We start from the raw sequence: 21,002 nt of genomic DNA on the forward strand, positions 1-21,002 counted from the left end.
ACAGAGAAGGGCAACAGAAATGTGCAGGGGTATGAAAAAGGTTCCATATCAGGAGAGATTAATAAACCTGGGACTTTTCAGCTTGGAAAATAGATGACTACGGGGGGATATTATAGAGGTCTATAAAATCATGAGTGGTGTGGAGAAAGTGAATAAGGAAAAGTTATTTACTTGTTCCCATAATATAAGAACTAGGGGCCACTAAATGAAATTAATGGGCAGCAGGTTTAAAACAAATAAAAGGAAGTGTTTCTTCACACAACGCACGGTCAACCTGTGGAACTCGTTGCCAGAGGATGTTGTGAAGGCCAAGACTATAATAGGGTTCAAAAAAGAACTAGACAAGTTCATGGATGATAGGTCCATCAATGGCTATTAGCCAGGATGGGCAGGGATGGTGTCCCTGGCCTCTGTTGCCAGAAGCTGGGAATGGGCAACAGGGGATGGATCACTTGATGATTACCTGATGCGACTGCAGAGCCATTGGCCATTATTTTTGAAAATTCGTGGCAATCAGGGGAGGTCACGGATGATTGGAAAAAGGCAAATACAGTGCCCATATTTAAAAAAGGGAAGAAAGAACCCAGGGAATTACAGACTGGTCAGCCTCACTTCAGTCCCCGGCAAAATCACGGAGCAGGTCCTCCAGGAATCCATTTTGAAGCAATTGGAGGAGAGGAAAGTGATCAGGAACAGTCAACATGGATTCACCAAGGGCAAGTCATGCCTGACCAACCTGATTGCCTTCTATGATGAGATAACTGGCTCTGTGGATATGGGGAAAGCGGTGGATGTGATATACTTTGACTTTAGCAAAGCTTTTGATACGGTCTCCCACAGTATTCTTGCCAGCAAGTTAAAGAAGTATGGGCTGGATGAATGGACTATAAGGTGGATAGAAAGCTGGCTAGATCGTCGGGCTCAACGGGTAGTGATCAATCGCTCGATGTCTAGTTGGCAGCAGATATCAAGTGGAGTGCCCCAGGGGTCGGTCCTGGGGTTGGTTTTGTTCAACATCTTCATTAATGATCTGGATGATGGGATTAATTGCACCCTCAACAAGTTCGCAGATGACGCTAAACTGGGGGGGAGAGGTAGATATGCTGGAGGGTAGGGATAGGGTTCAGAGTGACCTAGACAAATTGGAGGATTGGGCTAAAAGAAATCTGATGAGGTTCAACAAGGACAAGTGCAGAGTCCTGCACTTAGGACAGAAGAATCCCACGCACCGCTACAGGCTGGGGACCAACTGGCTAAGCAGCAGTTCTGCAGAAAAGGACCTGGGGATTACAGTGGATGAGAAGCTGGAGATGAGTCAACAGTGTGCCCTTGTTGCCAAGAAAGCCAACGGCATATTGGGCTGTATTAGTAAAAGCATTGCCAGCAGATTAAGGGAAATGATTATTCCCCTCTATTTGGCGCTGGTGAGGCCACATCTGGAGTATTGCGTCCAGTTTTGGGCCCCCCACACTACAGAAAGGATGTGGACAAATTGTAAAGAGTACAGCGGAGGGCAACGAAAATGATTAGGGGGCTGGGGCACATGACTTACGAGGAGAGGCTGAGGGAACTGGGGTTATTTAGTCTGCAGAAGAGAAGAGTGAGGGGGGATTTGATAGCTGCTTTCAACTACCTGAAGGGGGGTTCCAAAGAGGATGGAGCTCGGCTGTTCTCAGTGGTGGCAGATGAGACCATTACTCCTTGTTCTGTCAAGTTGCAGTGGCGGAGGTCTAGGTTGGATATTAGGAAACACTATTTCACTGGGAGGGTGATGAGGTGGTGGAATCTCCTTCCCTAGAGGTTTTTAAGGTCAGGCTTGACAAAGCCCTGGCTGGGATGATTTAGTTGGGGTTGGTTCTGCTTTGAGCAGGGGGTGGGACTAGATACCTCCTGAGGTCCCTTCCAACCCTGATATTCTAAGATTCTACCTGTTCTGTTCATTCCCTCTGGGGCACCTGGCACTGGCCACTGTCAGAGACAGGATACTGGCTAGATGGACCTTTGGTCTGCCCATGTATGTCCATTCTGATGTTCTTATATTTGCTTCAGAGCAGGAGCAGACAGTCATCTAACAGATGAACAGATTATAAAGCCAGAAGGGACCAATGTGAGCATCTAGTCGGATTGCAGGCCATAAGGCTCGTCAAACTCATTCCTTTTAGACTGGGGAATAAGTTTTCTCTGCATGTTGTTCCCCCACCCCGGGACCTCAATTCCTCCCATTCAGAGTTCTCCAGAAAAGCGAACCAGGCAAAGCCGTAGTGATTTGTATTGGCCCAGCCTGGGCAATGCACCCCTTGATTTCAGATCTGCTGCAGCTATCACTAGGTGTGCCTCTTCCCCACAGCTCCAGCAGAAGGGCCGGAGTTGCCATCTGACTCCAGACACGCTCTGCCTTTGACAGCAGGGCCCGTAGGATTCTGCCAGAGCTGGAACTCTCCTGTTCAGAGAAGGTCACAGGAGAGTCTCTTGCACCCCACTCACCTGTGTTAGGCTCTCTAGTGGAAAAGGTTCTTTTGTGGGCAACCACCAGTAACACACACCCAGCTTCAGCTCCCATCCCATCAACAGAGGAGTATTTATTCCATTTGAAATCCTTGGGTCTCTGTATCATCAGCCAAAGTACATCTTGCAGCCATGTCTGCTCGTCACGGAGTAGCTGAGCAAGTGAACATACCCAGCCATGAAACAGCTGAAATGTTTATGAAGGTTTCCTCTGGCTAGTGTTCCCACCGCTACATGGGACTTCAATCCAGTACTCAGCTCCTAAAACCTCCTGGCTAACCTCCAGCAGAATGTCTGCTGGTTCAGCTCTGAATTAAGAACCCCCCTAGAAGAATGGGTGAGCTGCAGGCTCCTTTTACAATCTCCCGCTAAGATAAAATGATCTTTCATCCACACCTGATGTTTTCCCCCCAGGTGGTTACAGAATTCCATATTAACCAGCTCATAAACTTGACAGTTTTCTTCCCTCAACCTCACTTAGTCAGGGGAAGCTAAGCTACACACCTTGGATACTCTCAGAGCATTTACTCTGTCTGAATATGTCTAAGGAATTCAGGGAACCACCTAGACTATTTCTCTCTCATGAGGGAAAAAAACGTAAAGGCCAGGCAGTCATATTGCCAATGCATTTCGAAGTGGGTTAGACTCTATATAGAAAATGTTAATATAAACACACCTGTGTTCCCATTACAGACAGGATTAGAACACACTCGACTAGAGCAAAGGCCACTGAAACAGCAGCTACTAAAGTTAGAAATTTTTAAATCAGCAGGTCCAGATAACTTACGTCCAAGAGTCTGAAAAGAGCTGGCTGAGAAGCTATCAGTCTTGGAACACTTGGGAAGTTCCAGAAGACCGGAAGAAAGTTAATATTGTGCGAATATTTAAAAAGGGTAAATGAGATAACTTGGGTAATTATAGGCCTGTCAATCTGACATTGATCCTGAGAAAGACAATGTAGTGCCTGATATGGGACTCGATTAATAAAGAATTAAGGCCTCTTCCCTTTCAGCTCTGGCCCCTCCCCTTCCTTTCCCCTCTCGGGCCGGCTGCTGGGGGCACTTGACCCTTTGTGCCCCTCCCGCTAGTCATCCCTGCTTGTTATGATAGACGTAAGGAGCTCAATCTATTTATCTTAACAAAGAGAAGGTTAAAGGACGTCTGATGAGCACCTAGATGGGGAACAAATGTTTGATAATGCGCTCTTCCTTCTAGTAGAGAAAGGTAAATTCACCCTGGAAATAAGGTGTCCATTTTAAACAGCAAGGGTAATTAAGTACCGGAACAACTTACCAAAGGTCGTGGTGGATTCTCCATCACTGTCAATTTTCCAGTCCAGATTGGATGTGTCTCTAACAGATCTGCTCTAGCAGTGGTTTTGGGGGAGTTCTGTGGCCTGTGTGATGCAGGAGAGCAGACGAGATGATCACAATGGTCCCTTCTGACCCGGGAATTGGAGTCTGTGATTCCGTAGCGTGCCTCTGACACATGCCCGTGTTAGCGATCGGTACAAGCTGCCCTTTGGAGCTCCTGGAACCTTACTCCTTAGTCCTGAAATCTAGATCAGACACACCGTTTGGCACAGCAGTACTGCACTCCTTCTTTGACTTGGTCTTGCTGATCTTAAAGGCAAAAAAGAAGCTTACAAGAAGTGGAAGATTGGGCAAATGACCAGGGAGGAGTATAAAAGTATTGCTCAGGCATGCAGGAGTGAAATCAGGAAGGCCAAATCACACTTGGAGTTGCAGCTAGCAAGAGATGTTAAGAGTAACAAGAAGGGTTTCTTCAGGTATGTTAGCAACAAGAAGAAAGTCAAGGAAAGTGTGGGCCCCTTACTGAATGAGGGAGGCAACCTAGTGACCGAGGATGTGGAAAAAGCTAATGTACTCAATGATTTTTTTGCCTCTGTCTTCACGAACAAGGTCAGCTCCCAGACTGCTGCACTGGGCAGCACAGTATGGGGAGAAGGTGAGCAGCCCTCTGTGGAGAAAGAAGTGGTTCGGGACTATTTAGAAAAACTGGATGTGCACAAATCCATGGGGCCGGATGCGTGCATCCGAGGGTGCTAAAGGAGTTGGCGGATGAGATTGAAGAGCCATTAGCCATTATTTTTGAAAACTCATGACGATCGGGGGAGGTCCCGGATGACTGGAAAAAGGCTAATGTAGTGCCCATCTTTAAAAAAAGGAAGAAGGAGGATCCAGGGAACTACAGGCCAGTCAGCCTCACCTCAGTCCCTGGAAAAATCATGGAGCAGGTCCTCAAGGAATCAATTATGAAACACTTAGAGGAGAGGAAAGTGATCAGGAACAGTCAGCATGGATTCACCAAGGGGAAGTCATGCCTGACTAACCTAATTGCCTTCTATGAGGAGATAACTGGCTCTGTGGATGAGGGGAAAGCAGTGGATGTGTTATTCCTTGACTTTAGTAAAGCTTTTGATATGGTCTCCCACAGTATTCTTGCCGCCAAGTTAAAGAAGTATGGGCTGGATGAATGGACTGTAAGGTGGATAGAAAGCTGGCTAGATCGTCGGGCTCAACGGGTAGTGATCAACGGCTCCATGTCTAGTTGGCAGCCGGTTTCGAGCGGAGTGCCCCAGGGGTTGGTCCTGGGGCTGGTTTTGTTCAACATCTTTTTTTTAATGATCTGGATGATGGGATGAATTGCACCCTCAGCAAGTTCGCAGATTGGGGGAGAGGTAGATACGCTGGAGGGTGGGGATAGGGCCTAGCGTGAGCTAGACAAATTGGAGGATTGGGCCAAAAGAAATCTGATGAGGTTCAACAAGGACAAGTGCAGAGTCCTGCACTTAGGACAGAAGAATCCCATGCACTGCTACAGTCTGGGGACCAACTGGCTAAGCAGCAGTTCTGCAGAACAGGACCTGGGGATTACAGTGGATGAGAAGCTGGAGATGAGTCAACAGTGTGCCCTTGTTGCCAAGAAAGCCAACGGCATATTGGGCTGTATTAGTAAGAGCACTGCCAGCAGATTAAGGGAAATGATTATTCCACTCTATTCGGCGCTGGTGAGGCCACATCTGGAGTATTGTGTCCAGTTTTGGTCCCCCCACTACAGAAGGGATGTGGACAAATTGGAGAGAATCCAGCGGAGGGCAACGAAAATGATTAGGGGGCTGGGGCACATGACTTACGAGGAGAGGCTGAGGGAACTGGGGTTATTTAGTCTGCAGAAGAGAAGAGTGAGGGGGGATTTGATAGCAGTCTTCAACTACCTGAAGGGGGGTTCCAAAGAGGATGGAGCTCGGCTGTTCTCAGTGGTGGCAGATGACAGGACAAGGAGCAATGGTCTCAAGTTGCAGTGGGGGAGGTCTAGGTTGGATATTCAGAAACACTTTTTCACTAGGAGGGTGGTGAAGCACTGGAATGGGTTATCTAGGGAGGTGGTGGAATCTCCATCCTTAGAGGTTTTTAAGGTCAGGCTTGACAAAGCCCTGGCTGGGATGATTTAGTTGGGGATTGGTCCTGCTTTGAGTAGGGGGTTGGACTAGATGACCTCCTGAGGTCCCTTCCAACCCTGATAGTCTATGATTCTATGATTGCTGAACTAATGCCAGCATCCTCACTGAAGCTAATGTCACCAGCATTGAAGCAATGGTCCTCAAACACTAACTCTGCTGGGCTAGACATTGTGTGCGGAGCCAGACTCTCGCCTCCCAAAACAAGCCCTCTACTCTCAGCTCACCCATGGTCAGAGATCCCGCGGTGGTCAGAGGAAACGCTACAAAGACACCCTGAAAGCGTATCTTAAGAAAACTGATGTGAGCATTACAAGGTGGGAGAAGCAAGCCACAAACCAATCACAATGGTGCCACATCCTCCATCAGGCAGTGGCCTACTTCGAGGAGAAGCGCCTTGCCCTCGACGCTGAAAAGAGAGAGAGAAGAAAGAAAAAAGAAAACTTTCTCCAGGCAGGCAGCTGACAGGCAGATCTGTGGTTCCAGGATTGGCCTCCTGAGTCATCTCAGGACTCATCTGTAAATCTGTGGTAGAGATCGAGGGATCGCCGACGCCCCTCTGCTGCTCTAGGGTTAGCTTGACCAGATGCCACCCTCCATTTAAATGCTGGCACTCAGCCAGGTGTGCCCCTTTTTGATACCAGGTAGTGGCGAGTTCATATACCCATCCCAGCAGGCATGCTCCCTGTGCTTCTGCATGGAGCCTTGCACAGCTCCGGTACTTGATGGCCCTCTTTGGAGAGCTGCATGTCAAATCCCATCTAGAGAAGAGTAGCCCCAAGGTAGACCTCTCCAAAACACTGTCAGAGAAGAGATGGCACTTCTGGAGCTGGGACAAGTGCCAAGCCAAAGCAAAAGAGCTCCAGCAAAAGTACCTGATGACAAGGGACAAGAACAGGGCCTCTGGTAATGCTCTCACTACTGTGACGTTCCCTCTGGTGTTATCTGGACCGGCAATCTGCTAGGTCACTCCAATCCTTGACTCTGGGAGCCAGCCTTCCCCTGCTCTGCTGTGAGAACCCCCACTCTTGGACTGTTCACGCACAGCCTCTGGCATGTAAGCTGCTTCTTGGATTGTACAACCGAATGACACTAGCCAATATCTCCAGTCCCAGACACAACCCTAGGCACCTCCGTCTTGCAGTGTCCAGTTATGCCTGCTGGACACTGCAAGCTTATATGAGTTCATCAATTTAACAAAGAAATTGATATGTACCAGGCTTGTTATCCCAAGGGGAGTCTGACACACTTCAAACCAAACGCACTGCTTCAGGGAGAACAAACAAACAGATTTATTAACTGTAAAGACAGATTTGAAGTGATTATAAGTCAAAACATAACAAGTTGGATTTGGTCAAATGAAATAAAAGCAAAACGCATTCTAAGCTGCTCTTAACACTTTCAGTGCCTGTAGAGGTGCTGGCGGGGCTCGACCCTCTCCGGGGCGGAGGGGAGTCACACCGGCTCACTGCTGAGGTTTGGGGAATTAGTCCGGCCGTGGGAGTCTTTCCTGGCGGCCCTTGTGGTCACTGGAATAAACACCATAAGCCCAGGCCCTGGGTCAGGGCGGGGCAGCAGCGAGTCAGGGGCTCGGGCCCTCAGGCCGGGCTGAACAACCACAGTACAATAGAAATAAACCCAGGCCCTGGGTCAGGGCGGGGCAGCAGCGAGTCAGGGGCTCGGGCCCTCAGGCCGGGCTGAACAACCACAGTACAATAGAAATAAACCCAGGCCCTGGGTCAGGGCGGGGCAGCAGCGAGTCAGGAGCTCGGGCCCTCAGGCAGGGCTGAACAACCACAGTACAATAGAAATAAGCCCAGGCCCTGGGTCAGGGCGGGGCAGCAGCGAGTCAGGGGCTCGGGCCCTCAGGCCGGGCTGAACAACCACAGTACAATAGAAATAAGCCCAGGCCCTGGGTCAGGGCGGGGCAGCAGCGAGTCAGGGGCTCGGGCCCTCAGGCAGGGCTGGGCAGTGACAGTACAATTAGTATCAAACCCAGGCCCTGGGTCAGGGCGGGGCAATAATGAGTCAGGAGCTCAGGCTCTCAGGCCGGGGCTGAGCAATAGCAATAGGCCCAAGCCTCCAAGGCCGGGGAGAGGGGGAGTCTGCCACCCAAGGGGTGGGTGGCAGGGGGGACGCAGGCCCTCCCACTCCACTGCGTCCCAGCCCGGGGCCCTAGCAGCGGCAGAAGACTCGCTGCTGAGTCAGTGGGGATCCTGGTCGCAACTAGGGTGACCAGACAGCAAATGTGAAAAATCGGGACAGGGGGTGGGGGATAATAGGAGCCTATATAAGAAAAAGACCCAAAAATCGGGACAGTCCCTATAAAATCGGGACATCTGGTCACCCTAGCCGCAACACACTGACATGGGCTCTGGTAGTGCTGCAGCCAGACTAGGGTCGGCTGCCCCCGGGCTACTTCCTACCTCCCCCTCGGGTCATACCTGGGTCAGGGTGTTGTCCTCTGGGGGGTCCAGCACCATAGGTTCTTCTGGATCGCGGGCGCGGGGCAGGCCCGGCAGCTCCTCCGGATAGCGGGCGCGGGGCAGGCCCGGCAGCTCCTCTGGGTGGCAGGCGCGGGGCAGGCCCGGCAGCTCCTCCGGGTGGCGGGCGCGGGGCAGGCCCGGCAGCTCCTCTGGATAGCGGGCGCGGGGCAGGCCCGGCAGCTCCTCCGGGTGGCAGGCGCGGGGCAGGCCCGGCAGCTCCTCCGGGTGGCGGGCGCGGGGCAGGCCCGGCAGCTCCTCCGGGTGGCGGGCGCGGGGCAGGCCCGGCAGCTCCTCTGGGTGGCGGGCGCGGGGCAGGCCCGGCAGCTCCTCCGGGTGGCGGGCGCGGGGCAGGCCCGGCAGCTCCTCCGGGTGGTTCAGCGTCTGACATACCGTCGTAGGTTGTCCTACAACACAGCCTCTAACAAGACCAGGCTGTCCCGGACACCAGGTAACAGGATTGTTTACCTTTATACCAAGAAAGTTGGCAAGGCACCGAAGTCTGCATGTGGTGTGTGTCCAGGAAGACTTTGTGGTGTTCGTGCTGTGCGCCCTAAAGTCCTTATGAGGTTGTCAAAAACAAAGAAGCATGTTAGCAGAGCCTATGGCGGTTCCATGTGTGCTAAATGTGTCCGTGACAGAATCAAACGAGCTTTCCTTATTGAGGAGCAGAAGATTGTTGTGAAAGTGTTGAAGGCACAAGCACAGAGTCAGAAATCTAAGTGAATCTCTTTGTATTTTCTGCCTAATAAATGAAAATGCAACTTTAAAAACAAACAAAAAAAAGCTCCTCCGGGTGGCGGGCGCGGGGCAGGCCCAGAAGCTCCTCCGGGTGGCGGGCGCGGGGCAGGCCCAGAAGCTCCTCCGGGTGGCGGGCGCGGGGCAGGCCCAGAAGCTCCTCCGGGTGGCGGGCGCAGGGCAAGTCAGGCCAGTCCTGGCGGCTGCCTTGGGCCGCGGGGTTTCCCAGTCGCGGGCTAGGCTGGAGGCGTCTGGCCTGCCCGGTGGCTGGGGCTTTACTGAGCGCTGAGAGCGAGCCTTTATACTTCTGGGTCGCAGCCTGTGACGAAGTGGGACTGCTCTTAATGTTTCCTCAGTTTCCCCTATGCAGTTCTTAAGTATCTAGGGGGTGGGATAAGGGTGTATGGTTGCTGCAGAGCAAAGGGCCAGGGTACATAAATGCCCGACACTCTGTCTCCTAGCAACTGATGGCCTGGGCCCCTCCTCTGCAAAGGTGCCAACTGAAGGTGTTGGAGACAAAGGGATCAGGTGACCTCCTGGCCCTGGAAAGAGACAAAGCCCAGAGAAGGAGGGGCTGGATGGGGGTGGGAGTTTGGAGCTAGCTGGGGACTGGAAGGGAGGGCAGACGGTGGTCTGCCTCGCTGGGCCCCAGAATGGACCCGGCAGAGGGGTCCCGTTCGCTGTACCTACAAGCTCTGTTTTAGACCGTGTTCCTGTCGTCTAATAAACCTCTGTTTTCCCGGCTGGCTGAGAGTCACGTCTGACTGCGGAGTTGGGAGTGCAGGGCCCTGTGGCTTCCCCAGGACCCCGCCTGGGCGGACTCGCTGTGGGAAGCGCACGGAGGGGCATATGTTGAATGCTCCCAGGAGAGACCCAGGAGGTGAAGCCGTGTGAGCTTCTTGCCCTGAAGACAGTCTGCTCCGAGGGAGAGGAGGCTCCCCAAAGTCCTGACTGGCTTTGTGGGGAGCAGTTCCAGAGCATCGCCCGGGGACTCCGTGACACCGCTTGACCCTCTGAGGCGCGGGCTCCGAGCTCCCTAGCTCCGCCCACTCCGGTCTCCGGATGGGCTTGTCCTGCTCCGGGGCAGCGGGGAGCCACACCGCCTCACTACAGTGCCCTTACAAACGTAGATGCTTCTCACCACAGGCTGGCTGGTTGCCCTTGAGCCAGGCTCTCCCCTTTGATCAGCGCTTCTGTCGCTTGGTGCTGGTGTCTGTAGATGTAGGTGGAAGATAGAGAGAGAGCATGGGAAACGTCTCTCTCTATTATCATGTTCTTTCTTCCCTCTTGGCTTTGCCTTCAGAGTCAGGTGAGCATTACCTCATTGCAGTCCCAAACTGACCAAAGGAAGCGGAGTGACTCCCTTGAGAGTCTGACAGATTCATTTGTTGCTGCCTAGGCCAGCGTCCTTTGTTCCTGTGAGGCTGGGCTGGGTTTGTCCCATACCTGCCCTGGTGAGGTGTGAACTGCCTCTCTGCTCTTGGAGAGTTTTTGCCTGAGTTTATTTTAAGCCACGAGGACACATTTTCAGCCTCATAACTACATACATGAAATTACAACCTACAACATTACTATAACATTACCATAACAACAATGCTCAGTGCATCATGAGCCTTCTGAAGACACCCAACATGACAAACTTTGCATTGGCTATCACACAATCATTTTATAAAGATGAACATGGGGTGTAGGGTGTTCCCCCGAGGTACAGAGCGTCACAACTACCCACTCCGATTAGGAGAAACTGGACTGCATTTTTACAAGTGATGCCGCCATCACCGCACCCAAGAAGCAGCTGGTGGTGGACAGTTTTCCAAAAAGCCCCCAAACCCCCATGGCAGCATCCTTGACCCCACGTGTCCTCTGGGGGCTGACTGGGAGGAGATTTCTCTGGACGGATGGTGACTTTTCCACACTAAGGGGAACTCCCATGTTGGTGTTCTGCCACTGCAGCCACAGGGCAAGCTCTGCACACATCTCTAGGGATGTCTTTCACATCCTGAAGATCTGCAGCTACTGTCGGTCATCCTGCTTCTGCATCACTGTCCTGTCTCACCAGGCAGTGTGACCGGAGAGTCCAGACATGGTGCTTCACCAAGTGAAGCTGCTCCAGATACATGCCTGGCAAAAGTCATTGCTCAGTTTTAATCTCTTGCTCCTCCTCCACTGGTAGCCATATCATTACAGAGTCCGAAGCTGCCGGGGCAAATCCATCTGGCTGGGTGACTCCAGATTCATGTGCATCATCCTGTTTGTATTGATGAGTGTCATGATCATGGTGCTCGGCAGCGTGTCTTCCATACTGCCTCACACCAGTTAAAAAATGGTGTTGCCAAAATATGGCTGAATTATGGGATGCCAGGAGAGAAACGATGGTCATTTGCTAGTTTGCCCCAGAATTCCTGCAGGTTCCAGTAGTGATCCCAACGCCGCATTGTGAGACAAATCTCAGCGCACGGTGGAGTGGTGGCATTGCACCCTAGGTTATCTGGCCAGAATGCTGCGCAGTGAATTGGAACAAGCGCAGAGCTGTGTGAACGCAATGATTAATAAGGGAAGTCCACTAAGCTGCTATAACAAAGTGGTGTGGCTGCACTTCAGTTTAATAGAGCCAGTGTGCCGCACTCAGAAGAAACAACCTAATCCGCTGTAACATCCCTGTGTAGATAAACCCTGAGGCATTGGGTGTGGTGTTTTGAGTGCGCTGATGACACCCTGCTGTATGCTTCTCTCTCTGTCTTATCTGACTCTGAGGTTCAGTACCTTGCCTTGCAAACTGAACTCTGCTGGCATTTGAGCGATGCCCCAGCCTGCCCCTGACAGACACTGGATAGCACTCTGTCTTTCCAGGCAATATGAAAAGCTGCAGGGATGCAGCATGTAGACATTGTAGGAGAAACAGTCAGACTGTGTCCCCATTAAGGCAGTCACATTTAGGGCCGGGCTACTAATTACTGGCTGGCTACTCCAGGCCTATAATCAGCCCCTTCACTTGCTCTGTGCAAATCAATACAGAGCGAAGGTACACGCTGGGATGTATTGTAGGTAGGTTTTGGCCCTAAACCGACACAAGAAGTGACTAGGGGGGAAATGTGCCATTTTGTATATGGTGTGGTGTGTCCCAGAGTCCTAGTCTCTCTTGTGTCTGCCTGTGCTCCAACATCCCTGCACTGTCCTGGGGGGTCAGTCAATAGAGCAGGTCAGTGCAGTTCACACTGCAGAGTACCAGGAGAGGTGCAGCTACACCCAGAGAGATCATGGACCCCTCCTTTCTGCGCTGAGCCAGGTCAGTTGTGCAAGCAGAGAAGTAGGGTCTGTTCTGGTCACCGGGATGTGTGGGGCCGTGTAAGGGAGCCCCTGGCACAAGCCTCAAGGGGTGGTAACAACATCTGGCACCTCAGGTCGAGGCTGCCCGGCTTAGGGGCGCTCCATGTGCTGGAGGGAGCCTGAGCTCTGCATTGACAAAATGTTTGGGCGGCAGATCAATTCGGCGGCGCCTCTGGCAGAGTGAGGACTGTTAATCCCGCACCACCCTGTGCCGGCTGAGCGGCTACAGCCCAGCCCAGCCCCGCCAGCTGGCCCGAGGCCGGCGGGTCCCGGGTGTCCCAGCCCGGCCCAGCCCTGCGGGGGCCGGAGCGGGCGCGCTGGGGGCGCTCTAGCTGCAGCCCAGGCAGAGGCGCCGGTGGCACGGAGCCGGCACCCGGCGGGCGGGCGGGCGAAGGTCCGGCCGGGGCCGAGCTCCGGGGAGGGGCCGGCGGGGGGCTGAGGCTGCCGGAGGCAGGACCCGGCCCCTTCCCCTCCCCTGCGGGGGCCGGTCCCCGGAGCCGGCGCTGACGCGGGGCGAGGCGGGGGCGGTGCGTGACGCGGGTCCTGCTGCGGCGGCTGCTGGCGGGCCGGGCTCGGGAAGCGGCGGACGGAGCTAGCAGCGGAGACCGGACCGAGCCGAGCCGCGCCGCGCCGGCCATGCAGCGCCTGCCGCCGCCCCGGGCACCCGCCGCCCCGCGCCGCTGAGCCCCGCGCCCGCCGCACCATGAACTTCCAGGCGGGGCCCGGGCAGAGCCCGCAGCAGCAGAGCCTGGCGGCGCCGGGCGGGCCGGGCTCGGGCTCCTCGGGGCAGCCGCAGGCCGGGCCGCCCCAGCCGCAGTTCGGCCTCTCCAACTCCTCCGCCATCCGCGCCGAGATCGGCCGCTTCGAGTCGGTGCATCCCAACATCTACGCGATCTACGACCTGATCGAGCGGGTGGAGGACCTGGGGCTGCAGAGCCAGATCCGGGAGCACGTCATCTCCATCGAGGGTGAGCCGGGCCGAACCGAGCCGAGCCGAGCCGAACCGGGGAGTGCGGGCCGGGCCGAACCGGGACCGAGGGGAGTGCGGGCCGGGCCGAACCGGGCCGGGTCCGAGGGGGAGCACGGGCCGAGACGAACCGAACCGGGCCGGGTCCGAGGGGAGTGCGGGCCGAGACGAACCGAACCGGGCCGGGTCCGAGGGGGAGTACGGGCTGGGCAGGGCCCGAACCGGGTCCGAGGGGGAGCGCAGGTCGAACTGAACCGGGTCGGGAATGTGGGCCAAACCGGACTGGTCCCTCCTTTCTGTGCATGGAGGCAGAGCCGGGGCCCTCTCGCCTGAGGGGAGCGTGGGGCAAACCAGGCCGGGGGCCACAGAGCCGGGGTTGAGTGGCACAGAGCCGGGGGGGTACGGAACTGGGGGGCACAGAGCCAGAGCCGGGACGTACAGAGCCAGGGTTGGGGGGTACAGAGCTGGGGAGCACAGAACCAGAGCCGGGGCAGCTCTCTCGCCCAAGGGGGTGCATGGGCCGAACCGAACCAGGGAGTGCGGGCGGAGCCGAGCCGAACCGGGCTCTGCCCGAGGGGGCGCGCGGGCCGAGCCGAACCGAACCGGGCTCTGCCCGAGGGGGCGCGCGGGCCGAGCCGAACCGAACCGGGCTCTGCCCGAGGGGGCGCGCAGGCCGAGCCGAACCGAACCGGGCTCTGCCCGAGGGGGCGCGTGGGCAGAGCCGAGCCGGGCTCTGCCCGAGGGGGCGCGCGGGCCGAGCTGAAGTGAACTGGGCTTTGCCCGAGGGGGCGTGCGGGCTGAACTGGCACTTGAGGCAGGGAGAGGCCAGTCGCGTCTGAGATCTTCCTCTCCAAGGAGGAGGCTGAAGTAGCTGAGAAGGGACGGTGCCGGCCCCGGGGGACAGGACCAGACCCTGGTCCAAGAACCAGGTCTCCAAGGGTTTGAGTTAGAAACAAATGCGCTGGCGGTGGGATTGGAGAGACTGGGCCGTGGCAGGGCCTCCCCGACTGCGCTGGCCTCGCTGAGGCTGAGCTGAAAGCAGAGATGGTGGGGGTCAGGGAAGGGACTCCCGGATTGGGAATGGGGTGCCTCACGAACAGGGTCCAGGCTCTGCCGAGGAGGCACTCAAATGGGAGTGTGTGGGGGAGCCCCTCTGGGTCTGGGGACTGGACCATGTTATGTTGGGGCCAGGGCTGGATTAACCTACTGTGGGCCTGGCGCCAAACATGTTTGTGGGCCTCTGTAACGGGGTTCATGCTGCCCCCTTGGGTATTCAGCCCCTTGGCCTCCCTCTTCAGTGAGTCAGGGACACTTCAGACTGGTGCAACACCCCTGCCCTTTAGTCTCAAAAGGTTTCCCACCACCAGTTCCCAACTATATACAGGTTTTACAGCTACTTTGTCTACAACAGGCCTGGCCAGAAACAGACTAGGAGGCTCCCATCTCCTTCTGTGCCTGACCTTTCTTTTTCCCTTCCGCCCTTTTCTGGCTTCCCCCCAGCCTTTATAGCTTTGGGTTAATGAGGCTGGCAGGTGCGGCCAGTTACCAGGCAGGCACAGGACTATTCACCCAGCTGAAATCCATTCCCCTTGATTGGGGCTGGAGTGGCAGGAGCTGATTAAGGGCTTCTCCACCAGCACCCTGCCACAGCCCCCGTGGGGGCAATGGAGCATATTGTGGGGGGTCGGTCCCTGGAGCGAGGGGCTGGCCCGGGGCATGGCAAGGGCGGCCCCAGTGCGAGGGCACTATTTACAAACCAGCAGTTGCCAGACACATAATGGCCCGCCCGGCCCTGTGCTGCCAGCGTGCCCCTTCCCCTTGGGGGTGGACCCATGCCATGCCACGCCCCTGCCCAACACCAGAACACCCCCCTGATTCCCTATGGCCAGAGCGCCCCCCCCCCGGACCTGCCATGCCCAGTGCCTCCCCCAGATCCTGCCACAAATGCACAGCGCCCTGCACACCACCACCCCTGTCCAGCGCCCCCCTGCTCACAGCCCCACCACAACTGCCCAGCACCGCACACAGAATCCCCACTCCCTAGTGCCCCAACACACAGAGATCTCCCCCCCGCCACCCACAGCCCAGCAGCACCCTCCAGAGACCCACTCCCCCACGCCCTGCCTCCCGGCTGCGCTCTCTGGGGGATAACTGTGTTTGCTGGGCTGAGCCGGCAGTGCAACTAGGGCTGGTCCCTCAGGACCCACTTGTCTGGAGGGGCCCAGACAAGCCCCCCACACTGTTCCCACCCCCCAACTGGCTGAGACTGGCCAGGCTTCTGCACCAGTCCCAAGTGGCTCAGCTCTGGGGAGACAGGTGGGGCCCCACAGGTGGTGGGAAGCAGAGACTGCCCAGAGCCGCACTGGGGTCCGGCCAGGAGGCAGAGAGAAGCCAGTGGGTGGGGCCAAGGGATGAGAGAAGTCCGGCAGGCCAAGAGGAGCAAGTGGTGGGCGGGGGGGAAGCCAGTGGGCTGGTGGGGTCTCAGGGCACAGTGCAAGCAGAGCAGGCTGGGTCCCCTTCAGAGCACGGGCCCGGCTCCATGGTGCCACTGGCGCCACTGTAAACCCAGCACTGGTTGGGGCTCCTCAGGAAGGATGGGTCCCGGGTGTGGTGTGGCTCCCGCATCACAGCGGTGACAGCTGGTCGCCAGGGAGCCGCCATGGAGCATGGGGCAGCCGCTCAGAGCTCCCCTGCAGTCTGACTTGTTTCCAAAGAGCTTGTCTTCCTGAGCGGGGACCGAGGGGGAGGGATGCTGGGTTCCTTTGGCCTTTACACTGACTTGGCTTCACTCTCCAGAGACATTGGGACCGATTCCGCTGGCAACACTGGTTAATCCCCATTGATCTCAAGTGACTGATCTGCCATGGCATGGGTGAGAGGGGATCAGACCCACTGGTGGTTTCTGCGGGGCTGGCTGCCCCTTGGCCCCGAGTCCTAGGGATGGATGTGGGTGGCACACTTTGGCCTCTCGGTGGGGATGCTTGTCAGGTCCTTTCCTGGCCGGCTCTGTGCTGTCAGTGCTCAGAGGTTGGGACTCACTAGTTCCCCTGAATTTGCCATTGGGGCCAGTGCACGGGAGGAGCAGGAGAATGTTTGGGTGTCTTGCCCATTCTTGCTGCCTTCATTTTGTGCCTGTCAGAATTGCTGCCTGTTTGTGTTTTGTCTCCTTCCGAAGGAGGCTCGTCAGCTTCATCCTCTGCTCCTTGTTCTGCTGTGTTTGCAGCGTCTGATTAGACGTGATCAAAGTACCTTATACAAGTGCGATCAGATCCTTCCTCTAAAGAGCTGCCTCCGCCTGCCCACTCAGCTTCCCCTGGGCAGGAGAGAGCTGCGAGGCTGCTGCAGAAAATGGAGCCCCTGCTGCCGGGAGGGAGAGATGGTATGGCTCTGCAGATAGCTTGTGATTAATCAATTACTGCACGTCACCTAGCCCCCCTGTGCTTCAGCCCCTGGTGTTTATTAATGAGAGGAGGCGATCTGGTGGAAGAATCGTCTCCTGAGACCCAGGCTTTGCTTAGAGCAGGTGTAGACTGGTGCCCTCTCTGTAAGGGGGCTGAGGGCTGGTAGAAGGGCCCACTGCCAGAGGGGATTGCTTGTGCCCTTACAAGCCAAAGGTTGGGGGAAGCCACTGGTAACCGCGTGTCTTTCCCCAGAACAGAGCCTGCTATAGATTTACTGTTGGCTCCAGCCAGAACAGCCCCCCACAGTGAACGTGCATTGGTGGCCCTGACCCCCCCTGCATGCAGAGGGGATTAATTCCTCTGCCTGGGTGGCCAAAGTGGGTTACAGATTTCTGCAATTGTGGGAAGACTGTTTGTTTGTGGACTTGGGCTCTTCTCACCTTCAGAGTCTCTGTGTCTCTTCTCTGTCCACCACTCAGTTTAGATTGAAGACCTTGTAGTCCTGTGCTGGCTGGGAAATGTGAGCAAGTCACTTCTCCCTCCCAAGGCCTCCCAGACAGAAGGCTGGGAAAGGGGCACCTCTTGCCCGTGTGAAGTAGCCTGGTTCTGTGGCATGAGGTGGAGGGGAGAAGTTGGGGCTCTGGAGACCTGAGTGGTGCTGTGGTGTGGCTGGGTGGATCCCTCCACTTTGGGACTGACCAGACGGGTGTGGTGTTCAACAGCATGTGCCTCTGGTTTGTTAATCCTGCAATGTCAGGGGTGTGTGTGTGTGTGTGTGTGTGGGGGGGGGGGGCAGGAAGCTCAGCTCCCCTGCAGGTAGCCGGGGGAGGCAGCTCATTAGCAACAATTGCCCTGGGTGTTTGGATCTGTGTTAATGAAAAGCTCCTTTGAGCTAGCGGCTTTGCCGGGGTTACTGCACGAGGCAGTGCAAGGTCCAGTCTTTGCCCGGTTGCACAGGCTCCAGTGGGGGCGTGTATGTGTCTGGTAGGGGGCAGGGGTAGGGGCTACTTGTCTGCATGCTCACAGGGGAAAGCAGGTGGCAATGGCTGTTTCCCAGGGGTGATTGCAAGAAGCCTGTGTATCGGCCAGAAGCTGCCTTGGCCAGGCCTGCGTTTGCTGGACAGGTGCACTCAGCTAGCTGGTGCCCAATATGTTCCAGGCTTGTTTATCCCTCCAATGTTTGCAGCACATGCTGTCACAGCTGGTCTCCAGGAGGCTTGTGTATTACCAGCTGTGGGAGCTGGGGAGCTTGGTCATAGGAACTGCATCAGAGCCGCGAAAAGCTGACTGCAGGAATGGAGCGTGGGAGTGGCAGGGAGCATACGCATTGGGAGCTTGGCCATTGACTTGTGTCTAGCAGGTGGGGGAGGCTGAGCGGGTCGGGCTGGGCAATGAGGCCATGCTCTGGCTGATTTTGACCGTGCGGATTCAGACCTCTGCCCACTAAGAGGCCCGTTATTCTGCCTGAGGAATCTGCTGGAGCGTCTCACGTGCCGCTTGGTAGCACAGCTGTGGAACTGGTCCCCCCAGAGGCCCCAGGTCTGTCTTGATTCTGCCTAGTGCCCCACCCTCCTCTCGATTCATTTAAGTAAAGAAACTGTCCTGAGTATTGTCTTGAGTCAATCTAGGTTGCAGTTACTTGCGTCCTCGGTCCAGCCTGAGCTCTGTCAGTGGGAGTTCCCAGCATAGGGCCCAGATGCTGGCAGCCTGGGTCTTGTAGGGGTCCTGTGCAGTCCTCTAGCAGGGGACAGAGCTGCTCATCCTTCTGGCCTGAGGAGACCTGGTTCAAATCTGCATCAGGTTCTGAGTGAGAAGAATTTGTCCACTTGGCTAACGTTATTAGTAGTAAATTGTTTCCAATAGTACTCTCAGTGCGCTGGGTTCTTCCCCTGCCCCAGGAACTGACGGTTGAAAGAGAGAGAAATAGGCAAATAAACCAAGGGTAGTGGGAAGGGGAGCAATGCAGAGAGGCTGACAGATACTGGGGGAGCTGGCAACAGCCCCTCTCATCAACCTGCCCAAGGTGTGACTCCCTGAGAACCAGCACACCTCGGTTGGTGGCAGCAGATCTTTGGCTGTTCCCAGCAGAGGAGTCTTGGCCGGAGATGAGTCCTTGGCTTGGCGGGCCCATGACAATCCATCTAGGCTTGTCTGGGCTGTAAACTGTAGAAATTTGCGATTTCCCTGCTGTGGTGTGCGCTGTCACGGCTTTGTTCTGGCATGTGTCCAACCCCTGACGTTCTATGGCTGGGCTGCTGCCACCAGCGCTCGCTGCTCTGGAAACCCAAATGTAGCCAGAGCTGCTGGGGGGAGAGAGAGCTGGGCTGGGCTCCCACCCAATCACCCCAGACTCAGCCCATAGCCTCGGGGGCTATCTCCGCCCCCATGGATGGAAGATAGCTGGGCCAGGCTCCCCTTGTTTGACCCCCTTTACACAGAACTTGGGTCCAGCGGCCTGCTCCCTCTTGGGGCACAACACAGGCCAAAACCCCCTGGAGCAAAGATGCATCAGAATTGGGACTCACTGCTTCTCCCAGCTGGGGTCAAGTGTGTCCCCTTCACAGCTGCAAAGCCACCCCGCACTGAGGGGCTACGTGACCTCGGGCTGGAATGCAGGTCTCACCGGGGCGACCGCTGCTGCAGGACAGTGTCTGAGGTGCATGGCTCGAGAAGGAGGTTGATAAATTGCACTGGGTTCAGAGAAGAGCCAGGAGAATGATTTGAGGATTAAAGTGATACACTCAAGATGGGATTTTTTCTAAAAGTTCTGCTCTAGTCCAAAGAGGAGCTAATTCAGGGACATCCTACGGCCGGTGTTGTGCAGGAGGTCAAACTAGATGATCACATTGAACATGAGAATGGTCAGACAGGGTCAGACCAATGGTCTATCTAGCCTCGTACCTTGTTTTCTGACAATGGCCAGTCCCAGGTGCTTCAGAGGGAATGAACAGGTCAGGTCAGTTGTCGAGTGATCCATCCCCTGTTGTCCAGTCCCAGCATTTGTAGTCAGAGGCTAGAGACACCCAGAGCATGGGGTTGTATCTCTGACCATGTTGGCTAACAGCCATTGTTGGACCTGTCCTCCAGGAACTGATCTAGTTCTTTTTTGAACCCTGTTAAACGTATGGCCTTCACCACATCCCCTGGAAATGAGTTTCACAGGTTGACTGTGCGTTGGGTGAAGAAATACTTCCTTGTGTTTGTTTTAAACCTGCTGCCTATTGGTGTCTTCTGGCCTTTGAATCTGGCAGACCCAGATCCCATGTGTGTAATCATGCTGCCCATCTGACGGAACCGGCTGTCCTTTGCTGTGCTGTTTGTAAAATGGGGTTGGTCATGTACAGGGAGCCAGTTTCAGTGTGTTCGGCATCCTCCTTTACTGGCTGGTTCAGTTGGGTAACAGGACTGCTGTTGTCAGTAGATAGTGCTGTAGCTCAAGCAGTAGAAGTCAAGGAACGTAGGAATTGCTAGCCTGGCTTAGGCCCAAGGTCCAGTATCCTGCCTCTGACGGTGGCAACACAGCTGCAAATGAAATTCAGTGTTGACAAATACCAGGTAATGCACCCTGGAGGGAAACATTTAAACGATTCCTGCACTGTACAGGTTTTCAGTGAAATGAGTCAGCTCGTGAAAAGTCACGCTGTGGTCACAAAAAGCAAACAAGATGTTAGGAGGCTAAGGAGGGGGACGATGACCAATACAAAGCAGATTTTATTTATAATATCTGTGGATTTATGTAGATCAGCGGTGCAGCCTCAGCGGGTACTGCGTGCGGTACTGGTCACCTCGTCTCAAAAAGGGTTTGCAGACCTAGATGGGTTCACAGAACAGCAACGAGAATGATCAAGGGCCTTGAAAACTTCCCTATGAAGAGCGATTGAAAAGCTTGGGATTGTTACCTTAGAGAGGAGATAAATAACGGGGGATATGATAAAAATCTATAAAATACTGACTGGTCTAGATATGGGAGATCAGGAGTGTCCAGTTCCTGGTTTTCTAACACAGGAGCTAGGGGACATTCTGTGAAATTAAATGGTGGGAAATTCAAAACTGAGCATGTGATTCAACTGTGGAACTCACTGCTACAGGAAGTCATTGAG

At 55.2% G+C, this 21,002-nt stretch overlaps 2 protein-coding genes across 3 annotated transcripts in view; both read left to right on the top strand.

Moving 5' to 3' along the window:
- Positions 1-6,711: 6,711 nt before the first annotated feature.
- Positions 6,712-9,255, top strand: LOC135873916 (large ribosomal subunit protein eL34-like). The gene is made up of 3 exons (XM_065398525.1): positions 6,712-6,892; positions 7,392-7,462; positions 8,788-9,255. Exons 1-3 carry the CDS (start codon positions 6,712-6,714, stop codon positions 9,193-9,195), a joined length of 660 nt encoding a protein of 219 aa, XP_065254597.1. The 3' UTR covers positions 9,196-9,255.
- Positions 9,256-13,237: 3,982 nt separating this feature from the next.
- AGAP3 (ArfGAP with GTPase domain, ankyrin repeat and PH domain 3) overlaps positions 13,238-21,002 on the top strand; it is a 213,330-nt gene continuing 205,565 nt past the window's right edge. For both annotated transcript variants that reach the window (XM_065399676.1, XM_065399677.1), the window contains exon 1: positions 13,238-13,502. In XM_065399676.1, coding sequence (XP_065255748.1) covers positions 13,238-13,502 — 265 coding nt within the window. The remainder of the gene's footprint in view (positions 13,503-21,002) is intronic.

Source organism: Emys orbicularis, chromosome 2 (genome assembly GCF_028017835.1).
Source record: "Emys orbicularis isolate rEmyOrb1 chromosome 2, rEmyOrb1.hap1, whole genome shotgun sequence".
Lineage (NCBI taxonomy): Eukaryota > Metazoa > Chordata > Testudines > Emydidae > Emys > Emys orbicularis.